Source organism: Wyeomyia smithii, chromosome 1 (assembly GCF_029784165.1).
Source record: "Wyeomyia smithii strain HCP4-BCI-WySm-NY-G18 chromosome 1, ASM2978416v1, whole genome shotgun sequence".
Classification (NCBI taxonomy): Eukaryota; Metazoa; Arthropoda; class Insecta; order Diptera; family Culicidae; genus Wyeomyia; species Wyeomyia smithii.
This window is the reverse complement of record NC_073694.1, coordinates 173227724-173243261: the sequence shown is the minus strand read 5'-3', so window position 1 is coordinate 173243261 and position 15538 is coordinate 173227724. Positions and strand designations below refer to the sequence as shown.

General features: G+C 37.5%; 1 protein-coding gene across 6 annotated transcripts in view; it reads right to left on the bottom strand.

Moving 5' to 3' along the window:
* LOC129732015 (translational regulator orb2-like) overlaps positions 1 to 15538 on the bottom strand; it is an 815319-nt gene that overhangs the window by 370737 nt on the left and 429044 nt on the right. For all 6 annotated transcript variants that reach the window (XM_055692491.1, XM_055692477.1, XM_055692467.1 and 3 more), the window contains one exon: positions 8988 to 9038. In XM_055692491.1, the coding sequence (XP_055548466.1) occupies positions 8988 to 9038 (51 nt within the window). The remainder of the gene's footprint in view (positions 1 to 8987; positions 9039 to 15538) is intronic.

Here is a 15538-nt window from a genome sequence, read left to right as displayed (position 1 = left end):
TACAAGGAATATCACTGAATAGTTGGTGTCTATTCGTGTCGCCTGTGCTTAGAATGCTCGCATGTGATTGGTTCATTGTTCGCGTAAATTTTTTACCACTTAGTAATTAAATAATAGTGATGACTAGCGTGTTGCAAAATTGTCCAACATTTTATCTGTCCAACCGGGGACCTGAAGACAAGTGATTTTACCGTAACACAATATGGCGTCGTTTGTTTATATTAGTTAGGGGAGGTTGACCCTCTATTGTGATGTGGGAAATTCTAGAATATTATTAAATTAAATTAACTTCAAATTAAGATTTGGATACGGTAATAAATAAATTATTACCGGTATTCGAACCGGTGATGTCTTCGTCATCGAGCACATCAGACTCGGTGATGCCTGCAATCATCAAACTCGGAACTGCACTCGGCAATAATTTACGCTTGCCGTTCACTAAAAAAATCTTGTTCGCAGAGGTGCGAGAACAAATCCTTGCGCTTGTTTTACTCCCAGTAGCAGGCAGATTTGACAGTCCGGAAATGGAGAGGATTCGACTCCAAAGATGATTTCTCTTATGATCAGTTGGAAACCTTGAATGTCAATCTATTAGTAAGGCTTACATGTGATACAAGCTGTACTATTCACCTGTGTGTTGAAACTCCATGCAAAACGCATGTTACTATCACAGGATAATAATGAATAATGCACTTCATCTTTCACAACATCACACGATAAGCGGTACAATAACGGTATATTCGATAGAAAATTGCAACAAAATTAGCTTAAGAACCCGAAACATGAATAAACAAACTCGGAAATATGAAAATATAACCACGGTTACCAGTCTCCCCTACTCGTGAATGCGCGTGAAAAGAAACGTCAAGGAACTATTGGTTGGTTCAGTATGGCGGCGGTTCTTGTTACGCTCGCTTTATATGTAATCTGACAGCCACTTCTAGCCCCTGGTCCAACAACATACTGGCAATTGTTATCCATCATGTGGCAATGCTTTTATTATCGTTTGAAATCCGACGGATCAATTGCCCAGCTCTATTTCCAATTTTACAGAATACATCCCGATATAGAAAACAAAGACGTAGTCCCACGTCGAAAAATACTCTTCCACCAAGACACCGCTCCGGCTCATTCTACTCGCAATACGATCGACAATTTAAAGGAATTGAGCCTTTCCTTTACCTCTGTATTCGCCAGATTCAGCCCCAAGTGAATATTTCCTGTTTCCCCGGTAAAACATGTTATGCTCTGGCAAGTAAAATTTGTAAATAGTCGCAAAAAAAACTTTGAAGTATCTTTAACAGTGTGTCAAAACTTGGAATTATCAAAACAACAAAATACTTCAATGCATTTTAATATTGATGCGAAAGTTGTTTCAACTGTCAAAATTGTCAACATGTTCCCAAAATTATAACATAATGACTGTTGAAACTGTCGCAAGATGAAAGCAAAATTGTGAACAATCATCACGATTTGTCATAAAATTGTTATTGAATGGTCACAAAAAATGTAACATTATCATCATTAAAATGGTCACAAAACTTTTACAAATTGCAAATGTCATAAAACTGTAACAAAAATGTCCCAAATTGGACTAAATTACAAAACTGTTTCAAAAAAAAAAATGTCTTACAAATCGTCGCGTAACCGATTTTGGCCGAACAAATGGCCTTAATTGTATAGGAATGAAAGGATTGCAACACTAGTTTTGTAGTAGCTCTAATGCAGCTCAAACAGCAATGTATTTATTTTTTTATATTTTTTTATATTTATATATATGTATATATATTTTAATGTTTCTAACAGTGTATAATATGTTACCTACAGTTTAATAGTTTTCCTTATGTCAACAATCAATGACCGAATGAGCTTCCGCTACTCCAGACCGGCGCCTCATAGTTGAAGTTTCTGATCGGGCGTGTGGCGTACAGTCTAACCCCAGTGGTGTGATCATTAATCGTTATATTTATTGTGACAAATGAATATAAAGTAAAAAATATTTAAAAATATTTCTCCCCAATATATGTACGAAATTGTAGGCTGTCATTAAATTGTAACGAAAATGTCTGGAATTTTAACAAGTTTGTTACAGAATTGTCCCGAGCTTCCAAAAAATTTCCACGAAATTCTGAGAAAAATATCACGAAATTGATAACAATATTGTTTTTAAATTTTCACCAAACAGTTAAAAAACTATACCAAATTGTAAAAAATTGTCGCAAATGAACTTTTTCACAAAATTCTCACCAATTGTCAAAAAGTGCTCATTTACCAAGACAACGCTCCTGCTCATTTTGCTTGCGGTATGACAGATAAATCGAAGGAATTGGGCAACGATTTGGTTCCCGATCTTCCATATTGACCAGGTATAGCTTCGAGTGAATATTTCCTGTTTTCCGGTCCCAAACTGTTGGCAAGCAAATGAAAAAGTGGAGTAAGAAACAAACGTTTGCTTTGATGGATTTGACGCGCAACAAAACTGTCACAACTGTCACGAAGTTGTCGCAAAATTGCACAGAGGAGCAAGAAATTGTCTGAAAAACGTCATAAAACTATCTCAAATTATCACGAAATTGTTATGGAATCGTTGAAAAACTGATATAAAGTTTTCTCGCGAAAATGTCTAAAAATGTCCCAAAATTATTACAAAACTTTAACAAGTTATAAATTGTCATACAGTAATACCTCGATATAAGGCAATTTTATTTTTATTTTCGTTGCGTTATATCGAGTTACGTTATATCGAAGCAAAAAAAATTTTTTTTCAATTTATGCAAGAATGTTAATGGTCACTCAAATATGCGCGAAAACCTATTTTCCATAACCTATCAGTATTTTTAAACCTTTCTTATGCCCATTTAGAAATATTTTCAGAAGCAAAAAAATTTTTTTTCAATTGATACAAGAGGTCTTTCAAAGATGCGTGAAAACCTATTTCCCATCACCTATCAGTATTTTTAGACCATTCTCATGCCCATTTAGAACAATTTTCAACAAGCAAAACATTCTTCTTTAATTGATGCAAGACTGTTGGTGGTTACTCACAGATGCGCGAAAACCTTTTTCCCATCACCTATCAGTATTTTTAAACCTTTCTTATGCCCATTTAGAGAAAATTTCAACAAGAAAAAAAAATTCTTTTAAATTGATGCAAGAATGTGAATTGTTACTGAAGGATGCATAAAAATCTATTTCTTATCACCTATTAGTATTTTTAAACCTTCCTTATCCCCATTTTGGACAATTTTCGCATTGGTTTCATTGTTTTCAAAACTTACTACAAACATATTTTGAAGCAATTTGTGGCCCAAAAACAGTTGCTGTATCATTTATTTGCAATTTCGATACATTTTTAAAAGTTACGTTGTATCGAGGTAAAAGTTACGTTATATGCAGTTACGTTACATCGAGGTTACCTTATATCGAGGTTGCCTTATATCGAGGTATGACTGCATAACAAAACGACACAAATTGTCACGCTTTTTACACAAAATTGTCAGGAAATGATTGGAAAATTGTCAAAATCCTTACATTGTAGCAAAACTATACTAACTATTCGAAAGAATATCGAAATTATCACGAACTCGATACAGAAATCACACATAAATGTCACTAATTGTCACCAAACGGTTATGAAATTGTCAGAAAATTGCCTCAAAAATAGTCATGAAACCAAAAATTCACCATAGTCATAACATTTATTAATTATCACAGAATTATCGAGAAGTTGTCATTTGCAAATGTAAGTCTCACTCATAAACAGCATGCAACACCTCATGTTAGGTCCTCGTTGCTACCGATGTCACACACTGGAGTATTCTGCATTCGAGCTCGTTCTTTTTCGCTGTCTTCCACAAACGCGCGCATACTCTCTTACACGCGTGTACACCCCTACTCGGGATTACAACCAGTCGAAGACAATCGTCTCAAGGCGCATTGTGGATGCGAAGGGACAAGAAAAATTTAAATAGAGTAACGGACTACTTCGGTAGCGGTTTGATTCGACTGATTTTGAATTAGACTGCTGTAAAAGAAACTTACCAAAGCAGTCCGATACCCTACCCGTTCCAGTATGCGATACTTTACAGATTCTTCGTCTACTTTCGGCTATCGGTGCTGTCGGTGCACGAAGCAAAACCGGGTAAAGAAGAATCATTCTCGTTTTCAACCAAGTTTCTTCAAGCACTTCTTCTAGCCGAGCAATTTTAGGCGAGTACTCCTACTCGCAAGCACGAAGTTTACAGTCGCTGAGTAGCAAAACAGGAGAGTTTTTGCGTGCCAATGCAGCAACAGAAACTACTCAAGCGGGTACATTGAGAAGAAAGAGTGTCACGGAAGCGTGTGCGCAAAAGAGTTGAGAAGCGTAACATATGTCTCGTTCTTAAGCAGAAAGGAGGAGAAAGGTTTGTGACAAAACTACCACAATCCTAAATATTCTTAGAAAAATGTCTCAAATTATTACAAAATTGTTACAGAATTGTCACGAGTTTCCAAGCTTGTAATAAAACTCTAACAAAGACGTCACGAAGTCGATACAGGATCATCATGAAATTGTCACGGCATTGACGTAACAGTGAAACAAAATGGTCACAAAATTTTTATTGATTTTTTACATAATGGTTCAAAAGTGTCAAAAAACTGTTAAAAAATTGTACCACATTGTAAAAATTATCAATTTTTTCAGATGACAGTATCGCCACGAAGAAAAACGCACTTTTACCAAGACAACGCTCCAGCTCATTCTGCCTGCGGTACAATCGATAATTTAAAATATATCATTATGAATTCGTTGGAAAATTGACATGATTTTTTTTTTATGAAAGGGTCCAAACATTTTACGAAACTTTTACAACTTGTAAATCGACATAGAACTGGGATAAAAACGCAAAGAATTGTCATGAAAATAACATAGAATTATCACAAATATATCACAAAATTATTATAAAATTGTGAAACCTAAAAAAAATGGTTAATATTGTTGAAAATTATAAAAAATTATCAACAGTAAAAGATATCACAAATATGTAACAGAATTGTAGCATAGATGTCACGAATTGTCAAAAAATTGCTCCAAAATTGTCCCGAAATTTGAAAGTAAAATTTTTAATGCAATTTTATTTGTCAGTTAATTGTTACATAGTTATTAAGCAATTGTCACAAAATTGTCATTGAATTTCACACAACAATTCGACAATACTACAACAAAATTGTCAGAAAAGTTTAAAAAGGGTACAAAATTGTCGCAAACTTTTTCCACAAATTTGTACGGAAGCTGCAACAAAATTCTTAGAAAAATATCTCCAAATATTGTTTCCAAATTGTCACAGCATTGTCCAAGTTTTCAAAAAAACTATAACAGAACTCTAACAAAAATAATACAGAATTGGTTAAACATTTTCACAAATAATTACAAAATTTAAATCAAATCAAATTTTCACAGATTAATTTAAAAGTATTATAAAAATTGTCGAAATTTTTTTGCGCAAAATATTGACGACATTACAATAGCAAAATTTTCACAAAATTATCGAATTTGTTACGAAATAATCAACAGCCGCATATGACGAAGAAAAGTGCTCTTTCACCAAGTCAACGCTCCAGCTACAGTGACTACAAACTCTGATAATTTAAAGGAAATGGTGATGACATGTCAAAATATAGCACATATAAGTCACAAATATTATACATATTATAAGTTGTCATGTCTTGATGAAAACTACAAAAGATTACCTGGTTCTTGTTTCAATTTACAATATTGTAGACTCTGTACTAATTCATCAAATATCGACAAATCAAAAAAAAAATATTCACAATCAATTCAATTTCTAAAACGATTAAACAATATAGGCTTTTTTGTTAGAAAACTGTTCGATTTTGATAAAATATAATGACGCATAGCTTACACAACTAAAATAGTTCAATGTTGTTCAAACTTATCAAAGATAGGGTAAGGGAGGGTATTTTCGGCAGTGATTAAAATAGAATCTCAGCGGTTAGAAACAACCTACAAACCTAATTTTTTGCAGTTTGGTACATTAAGATGAGAAGAAGCATTATGCGAAAAATCAGCTACGTAGGTTGCTTCCAACTACTGAGATTCTATTTTATTCACTGCCAGAAATATTCTCTCCTACTTTATTAAAATTTAGAATGAATTTTGTAAAAATCCACATTTTCAAAAATATAACTGTACAGAACATGTAATCCAGAGCCCACAGCACAGCACATAAAAAAACAAAGTTTCTCACAACGAAATTTTGACGTAAGACTACGTCTCTCAGGAAGTTCCGCTACATAGGGGTGGAAAATGAAAATCTAAATACGGGAAAATGGGAAAAATACGTCCATTTTCAAATCCGTATGAGTCGCTTAGTTTTCAACGGAATTCCTTCGTTCTTGCAGCAATCGATTAGAAAATTATCGCTGCACCCGCCCAAATGCAGATAATGGTAATTTGATTACTATTAAAACTATTAAAACTATTAAAACTATTACCATTAAAAGTTGTCAAGCCGTTTTGAAACGCAAACTTCGACTACTGATTGGTGGCTTGATGCTTGTTTTCCCTAACACGATCGATAGAATATTACACCTAGTAAGATGGAAATGCACTCTTTGGACTATATGAGCCCCTATTTCTGATCAAACCAATCATTTTACTACTTGATGGTGGGAAGGACGGTCCCAACTTAGTAGCAGCTGGCATCAGTAGCAGGTAGCAACAACGGTGGGTTGTGGGTTCCATGCAAAGCCACGGCCGAAAGGTTGACTACATAAAGCTGTTTGTTACTATTAAACAATTAGAGCAAATTGCATTGAATTTCTTATGTCTTATTAGGGACAACAACAAAAAATAATATAATGGAAAAGTACACAATAATCCCCATTTTTACTAGTGCCAAAAGTGTGAGTGTTAGAGGAACCACAGTTTTTAGTATTATTTACAGGTCAGTTACCATTGAAAGCTTATATTAAATTAATGAATCATTAAATGTTGGACAGAGCTACAGATAATCCAACAGTTTTTCAAGTATTTTACTTATTATGGCGCACTTTTTCAGATAATAACTGTAGGAGAGGTCGGTTTATATGAAAGAGATGTTGAAATTCATCTTTTAGGCCGCGTGTGTGAGTATTTTCAAGAAATTAATAACATGGGACATCTTATCTCGCTGGTTTAATTTCAACTTGAGGCATTCTGTCCAAGTCAAAGCCCACTTCGTGATGAAATTCTGTCGGTCAATGAACGTAGCCAATCTCTTCGAATCGATACATTTTTTGTAATTTACGAAAGAAAAATTTAAATGCCACACTGCCTACTTAAATGATGAAATAAATAGTTTACAATGAACACTCATGATGCACGGTGGAAAAATTTTAAAAATGAAAAGAAATCGTCCGATCCAAGAAAATTTCGAAAAAGTTACTCTTCAAGTTTGTTGAATTTTTTTCTTATTTTTCGTTTTCTTCCTTTCCAACAATGTAGGTATTCTTCCCGCCACAGTTGTAGGTTCAAGTTGCCAACAGATTTCGAGTGGGTTCGGACGAGTGAAGCGGAACAGATTCGATAAAGACTTGTAAATAGGATAACACCAGCCCTCCCTGCTCCTTCTTCTTCTTCTCACTTTCCCCCCATCCAAGTCGAACAAACTTTCGCTCGGTTAACCCAAATCAAAGCCCGAAACGGTCTGGCGGAGGGTGCAACGTCATCGGCATCACTTTCAAAGGGTTCCCGGAGCAAGCGAGCAAAGCAGTTATTGCCATTTTGAAGTGCTGGCCAATTTGTTTGAAAGCACAACGCTGGAAGACGTGAGCCGAGTCTGAACCGAGGCGCCCCAAAAAAGGTAGTTAATATGCTAGCACAATAAAGATGCTTTTCCGGCATCAGAGCGTTGATTGGTCGGACGATATTCGACGATCGACGAACGAAGGGCAAAGTTTGTAAAAACAAGCAGAGAAAGGTTGCTTGAATTCGATGCACTTAGTCGGTTATTGGCGGCCTCAATCTGATTATGGTTTAACCCTTTCCTCGTGCACAGAAAGCCAAGAGAGGGGGCTGTGAGTTTAAGTCCTTGGTTTGAAAAAAAAGCCATTAAATTAGTCGGGGTTATGAATAAATTACCCGTCGCTTTCGATAGAGAGTTGCCCTTTCAAGCCACAAATTTGAGCTGAAAGTTTCAAAATCAAAACTGCTACCCACACACTCGATTACGTTCGGTATCTCCATTTACTGTGGTTCGTTAATTCGGCTGATCTCTAGTCAAAAAACAATTTAACTTGTTCAACATCCGCAAAATACGGACAGTGCGCAGTATCAGCATGCCCATTTATGCTTGATCATTATTTTTATCGTTACTGTTATGAGACCAGTTTTGCCCTTATCCCTTATCGCCCGGACCAATCGAGCGCTTTTCGGATCGGTGACTCCTCCGAAGGGAACGCTAAATTATAATATCTCAAAACCGACAGAGTTTTTCATGTTTCACCACGGCACAGGTGAGGCAGAGAACTTTTCCGCACCGTTGTTGTTGTTGTTGTTGGGAGTGCTAGTCCCACCGGCAATGGGGTGTAGTTTTTTATTGTTATGTTTATTGAAATCGACCGAGCGCCATTTCTACATGTCGCTATCGTCGCAGGTGCGATATTCAGCGGAAAAAAGAGCTTGCACAAAGGCTCTTGTGGTGAAAGGCGAACCAACAAAAACAACAAGAATACAGTTTGATTAAAATGGACAAACATCACAATGTGAAAATCGAATGTTTAGTGACTTTGCGATAAAACCACTCACCCCCAAATAAAATTTAAGCGCCATGACGATGATGATGATTGGAAGCAGAAAATCCACACCACACGAACAGGAGCAATACATTTACGAACTTTGCGGAACTTCGATTCCGGGCCGGTGGCAACGGATGGAAACGATTATTTCATCTCTTGAGGATAATATAACAAAAAAAAAAGAAAAAAAAAACAACTAACTCACTTACCGTGCAGCTGGGCTAGCGATTGAAGGGTGTTTGTGTTGCAGTTGAGAAATCCTGAAATAAAGCGGGAGAGAGAGAGAGAAAAACAAATTGAGCATTGGCTTATCTGTAGGGGTTTTCTTTTTGGTCGGTTGAATGGCTGCGAAGGGGTGCAATTTGGTTGTGGCAGTCAATTTTTTAGGATTGCGGGTGTAGCTTCTTGGGAATAATAAACTTGCAAACAGTTGAATCCGTTAAGCTGCATCAAAATGACGTGACAGAATGAACTCGAGAATTGCTACTGTAATACTATACTTATTGTAGATATGAATCCTTTCGGTTTCGGTAAAACTGTTTGCGTTAGGAAATGTATAACGATATTAAACGTTGAAACTTATTATATCATGAAGATCTTATACATTTTTACTCTCCAACTTATATTGTGCAGTGTGACATTTGAAACCTTTCTCTACTCAACTTACAGAATGTACTCCAGTTCAAGAAAGACGTAGCTCTACGTCAAAATGTAATGACTTAAGATCGGGCTTGTAAACGACCAACACTTTCATTTGATTTCGCTTCCTTAGTGTGTATAGCCATAGGCGTAAATTCAGAAAAACCGTCGTCTTTCACACAAAGGACAGGTAGCATTCTCGCTACCTTATTCATGTGGACTGGTGAAGTGCGTAGCGGAAGCCATTAGCCAGTTACATATGTTAAATAATGTTTTTCACTTTTTAGTATAAATTTTATAAACAAACAAAAGGAATACCTATGGGAAATCCGCTTTCTCGATTCCTACGTTAGTTTTTTTTTTCATGGTAAGGGAACATACTTAAATGACGTAGCTTATTTTCATGATTTTTGAGCCCCTCCTCCCCCCTCGTAGCATTTGGTCACAAAACCTAAGCCCTCCCCTGAAAAAAAAAAACGTAGCATTTGAATAAACCGCCCCCCCCCCCTACTCACCGCTTCTGAAAAAAACGTATAGAAATACTTGCAGTCAGGTGGGCGGTTTTCTATACGCGGAATTTTTTACGAGGTTTTTTCACGCGGATTTTTCAATTAACGCGGATTTTTGAATTAACGCGCTTTTTTTACGCGATACCGCACTAATTCAAAAACTTTTTCGCGAATTTTCGAATTAAAATTTTTCGCGAATTTTCTAAACGTTTAAGTGTTTATCTAGTAGAAGACTTAGTCCAAAAAAACACCCACCACCCTCCAAAAGATCCGGAATGACCGTCAAAGAGGACAATTTTAAATACTGGTTCTAGAGCGTCTCGGGTTTTTTTCTAAGCCCTTCTTGCTGGTTCACTTTACGCGGATTTTTGAATAACGCGGTTTTTTCGCAGATTTTCGAATTAAAGCAGTTTTTTTTACGAGGTACGTAATAAAAACCTAACTGTAGTAACATACATACAAAAATTACTTGAAAATAAAAACCGTGTCTGATTCAATTTATTTTGTGCAATGTTTTAGTATATTTTAAGAACACATTTTTCCTGCAAAAAAATTAGTCTTTAAAAAAAATGCTACGTCGATTTTACTACAACCCCCCCTCCCCCCTTGTCACAGCTTGTCATAAAATGATGATATCCTCCCTCCCCCCATAAATGCTACGTCATTTAAGTATGGTCCCTAAGCATATTCTGTTTTATGAAGGTGCACTCCTTCAAACTGTTTTTCATGTTTCTTAGTATGACCGTTACAAATTTTATTATTGTTTTATGTCACAAGGAATTGATAAGGTATTGCTCTCCTCAGATCTCTATTATGCGTAAAATATTTCATCTCGCACCTTGTTTTGCAAACACAGACATCAGCGGGAGCTTTTACTGGAGATAAAAAATGTAAGGCCGATCCACAATAAACCACTTTTAAACTTTAAGAAAGCGTACGATTTAGTTACACGCATTTATTTTTAATTGATGATTTTTCAAATATTTTTTTGTGTTGAACGGGATTTTAAATATACGTGAAACGTCGATATAGATAAAAATCCGGAAATTTGAGGCCCGTTTTCTGTATCTGAATAAAATAGGCGCCACTGCTTAAGCCACTTCTTACCCTAGTTATCCTCAAACTTGTCTCACTTTCATTTTTTGGAACGGGACCGTTCGGTTTTGAACTCTTGTTAGGATATAGAAATATAAATACAGCTGGGAATAATTAGGTGTATTCTTCGCTTGTGTTTGTTCGGTTCGGTACCTTTGGTGTGCTCTATCAAGTTTATCCGGCCATTTACCGTACCGTACCGCTGATCTTTTTGTTCTACCTTTTATTGACCAACCGACAGCCATTTAGGTAGAACATTATTTCTAGCGCTTTGGAGGAGATAAAAACAAGCAAAAAAAAAGTTTCTACTCTCAGTCCAGCGTCGCGCTCGATTCAATTGTCGTTAACAGACGGAAAACCCAAGTGCGCGTTGGTGTCTTTTTTTTTCGCTATTCTTCCGATAAAAAGCTCCAGCAGCAGGGGACAGAGAAAACGCAATCCGTATAATTATCAGCAGCTTTTTGTCTGCAACTGTCGTAGAGAGTATCTTTTATCTGGTCTGCTTGCGCGCTTATGGGAGTTTTGGTTTAATCCGACTTATGCTAATGGCCATTCATTAAGTTCGACTTCGTTTCTATCTGTAAAGGAGAAAGAAAAAGGCGAGAAGAGAGGGAAAACTTCGAAGCGGAGAAAGCTGGGATTGCACATGCTAGCTCATAATTAGGCTCTCCGGGGACTGGGGAGCGGCGAGGCCGCTCGACTTCTGGAAAGTTCATAAAAGTGATAAAAGTTTATCGGCTGTACCATCGGACCTGATCGGGAGCGCGCGCGCTTCTTCGGACAACGAAAGCACGCAGAATGTCAAATAACAACTCGAATGAGCACCCGAGGGAGAAAATGATGATGGACAGATTGGAAAACACTGGAAGGGGAAGCAAAGTCCAACTGCGTGGGACAAGAAAAGTTCTGCACCTGTGATAAAACAATCGGAGAGTACAATCGGTTTTGTGCTTTCCCCGGGGAGAAAGATTCGAGTTTTGAAAACGTATCAAGAACGGCGTCGGAAGACTGGGAACGAATTTTGTTGGAGAACTTAAACAGGGAAGTAATCAACAAACTTTTAGCAACGTTTCGATACTTGAATTGTCCCGGGTGGAATGCGACGTTCGAATCGAGTTCTAGCCTCGGTTGAATAGCCAATCTGGGCTTTTGTTCCGTTGAAGCTTTATTGAAATTGAAGATGTACACTGCAATCATGTTATATTATTCGAAAAAAATCACTGAATAAAATTCACTATAAATAGAAAATTTCGAATTTGTTACAAACAATATTCGATTCCTACGAAAATAATACATAAAACTCACCTTAACCACTGTCCACAATAGTTGAAATTTTCAGTAGTTCAGATGATGGTTGAATACTGAACGAAAAAGAAAAAAAAGTAGGCCTTTTTGATATTGCTGGAAGCTCCTTACTAGAATTCAGTTTAGACAATCCCAGAGGAGTTTGCTTCGGATTTTCCACAGCACTTTATGCTATCAGTCAATCAGATGAGACCTCTTTTGTACTTCTCTAGAAGTATAGGGGAAGGGAGTCTTTTTTTTCTTCCTAGAATTTTCGGGTTCAACAAAAGATTCCCGAACTTATAGGTCAGAAACATTTCAGACTCAGAGCCCGCTTGATCATCTCTTGCCGCTACTTGTACGCGGGGTATACGGACATTTCATGCGGAGTCTGCCCGCAATACGGGCACTTTTCAGCAGTTTCATCACAGGCGTCTTCCGCATTTACAGTAACCTTCTTTTTTGCCGCAGAACGCTTGCACTTGAGGCAATCCATTACCCATGGCACAAATAAGCGCACGGGTAAACGACCGCGTAGCTCGGCAGAGTAGACCCGGCGAAAGTCACGCGGAAAGAGTCTGATTGGGTGAAGCTCTTCAAACCTTGTCGAGCGACACTGAATGCAATCTCTTGCAATCCAGTATCCTCACCGGTTGATGGCTGGAATATTCGAAACGGCCTGTTCTAACTTTCAACAGGTCCTCGACTCGTTGAATACGCCGTCGATCTCAACTACGCGAGCTGGACAGGCTCGTAGCTACTGCGGGGAAAGGGGTCTAGTGGCTAAAATCGAACTTTAAAAATTTCAGTCTGATCGGACATATCGGACTCTACCCGATCCGATATCAAACATTAATCAAATAATTTTAATCTTTTGATCAAATTCCAAATTTAAGTTGACGGTTGAATCGCTCCATTCTCTAAGTTTTTCATTGACAAAAGAATTGCTTGATACATAAGCTCGATTTGGAACGCTGTTATTCATTCAAAGCATTTGTTGTTTCAGTGTAGAATTTTTAAAACAGTCTTCTGTACTCAGTTCCATTGTATTCCATTACTCGACCTTGCATTATTTCTGTTGCTGGTTTGATGATTTGCAAGTAATTTATTTAATACATTTTTACTGAATAATAAATCGCTCAAAACGCTTCGCGGATAGAAGATAATAAAGGACTTTTGCAAATACAGCACTTCTACTTTATCTGTCACTCAACAGTTTGCTATTTTTTTTTCTGACAGGAAATTTAAAAATAAGCCTGTGAAAAATAATGCATTTAGATCTAATACAAAAAAAAAACCTTTGCGAATAGCGTGAATGCTTTTACTGTTCGCCCTCTTCCGATAAGATATTGTATATTTTAACTACAATTAACTGATTACTTTAGGAAAAAATGTTCCAATTAATAAATTTTATCCACCCCTCCACGCAAAGTGAAGATTCTGAAGCTGAAATGTATACGTCAAAGCTAGTTTTGGTTGGGCCAGTTTACAATGATACATTTGTTATCACGACAGACGCTAACTAATATGCTGTTGGAGCCGTCTTGTCGAATAAAAAGTCGATGCACCGGCCGATCGCTATGCGAGTGTGGGAGCAGAAAAACGCCACCACAGTATAGAGAAAGAACTACTCTCGATTGTATGGGCCGTATTACGTTGCAGAGGACGAGGATGAACAGCGCCTCGTTAATATTTCGGTAGAGACAATTTTGAAACAATTTCACCCTTCACCCCCTTTGGAGTGCCAAAGATTTGGAACATTATTTACGTGAAACTCGATATCAGAAATTATGCGAAGCAGTGTGATTTCCACCAATAGATAAGATCGGAAAATCCAACAGGATTCCAATGCAGATCACCCCTACTGCGTCGGAACCTTCTAAAAAAAATTTTTTTTATTCTCGCTTATTTTCTGTCGGTCTAGTTCCGCCACTGTTGTTGTGCCAATCACCGACGCCCGGGGAGGCGACTCCACCCAGGACCCTAACCTACGACCCGTTGATTAACGGACCGGCGCCAATGGCTTTACTTCCTCATGCGATGGATGGCATGATCCCAGAAATTTTTCGCCTCAGAAAATCTCCCGGTGTCGGCTAGGATTAAATCTAGACCAGTTTGGGTTAGTTGTGAGTGGATCACGCCACCCCACAACCATCGACACCTATTTCGGCGTTGGGATTCGAACCCAGGCGTCGAGCGTGGTTAGCGGGGACATTACCAACCACGCTATACCCCGCCCCTTTTTGAAAAATTATATATGGACATAGTAGTTTTACCCGGATCCGACAGCGAGAACAAAAATAAACTAGTCCTGCAAGATGACTTGACTAGATAGATTAGTGCCGCACTAATGTCGAATCAAGAGAGCTACACAGTAGCTGAAACTTTTGTTGAAAACTATATATGTAAGTCTGGGGCACTGTTAGAATTAGTAACAAATAATATTACAAATTATGTGAGCCTACTCATGAGAGACGTCTGCAAGATTTTGAAAGCTAAAGAAATTACCACTAGCCCGCATCACCTACTAGCTAACCTGGTAGAGAGATCAAACTGCGAGTTCAAAACTTGCTTAAGATAATTCATTTGTGGTCAAACCGCACATGTGGGATAAATTACTTCCATATTGAACGTTTAAGTAAAATACTGCGGTTAACTCATCCGCGTGGTACATCGCTATCGAATTGTTGTACGGACGTACAGCACGCATTCCCACCTCCATTTACAATGGGAAGCAAAAACGCAAGCAAGAGTATGACAAAAAAGCAAATAACTGGCAGCCCATATGGGGTGTTTTAGTCTTAGTAAAATCAACCTCTAAAAAAAATGGGAACAGTTCAAAAAAATTTAATAAAAATCGACTCAAGCATAATTATTGCTAATTATATGAATATGAACTTTTCTAAGAGCAAGCCCACTAGTGGCTAAATTGAAGTTTCTAAAGCTAGTTTGGCAACTCCCCCCATAACGCGGCAACCGCACCGGGCGTTGTTATGTTGGTTTTTTCAATCTTCAAAAACAACCTAAGATGCGTTCGAAAGCGGCTTTGGAAATGGTCATTGGTATAGACCGTTGTTAAAACGCTGGATGGCACCTTCCTCCGTATGGCGGTCAATATTTGGCTATTTACTAGGCTGAGAGTCGCCCCGAATCTTTCCAAAAACCATTTTCTTAATCGCGTATAAGGAAATTTGTTTTGCGAAATCACTTTCTTCATCACCAGAATCAATCAA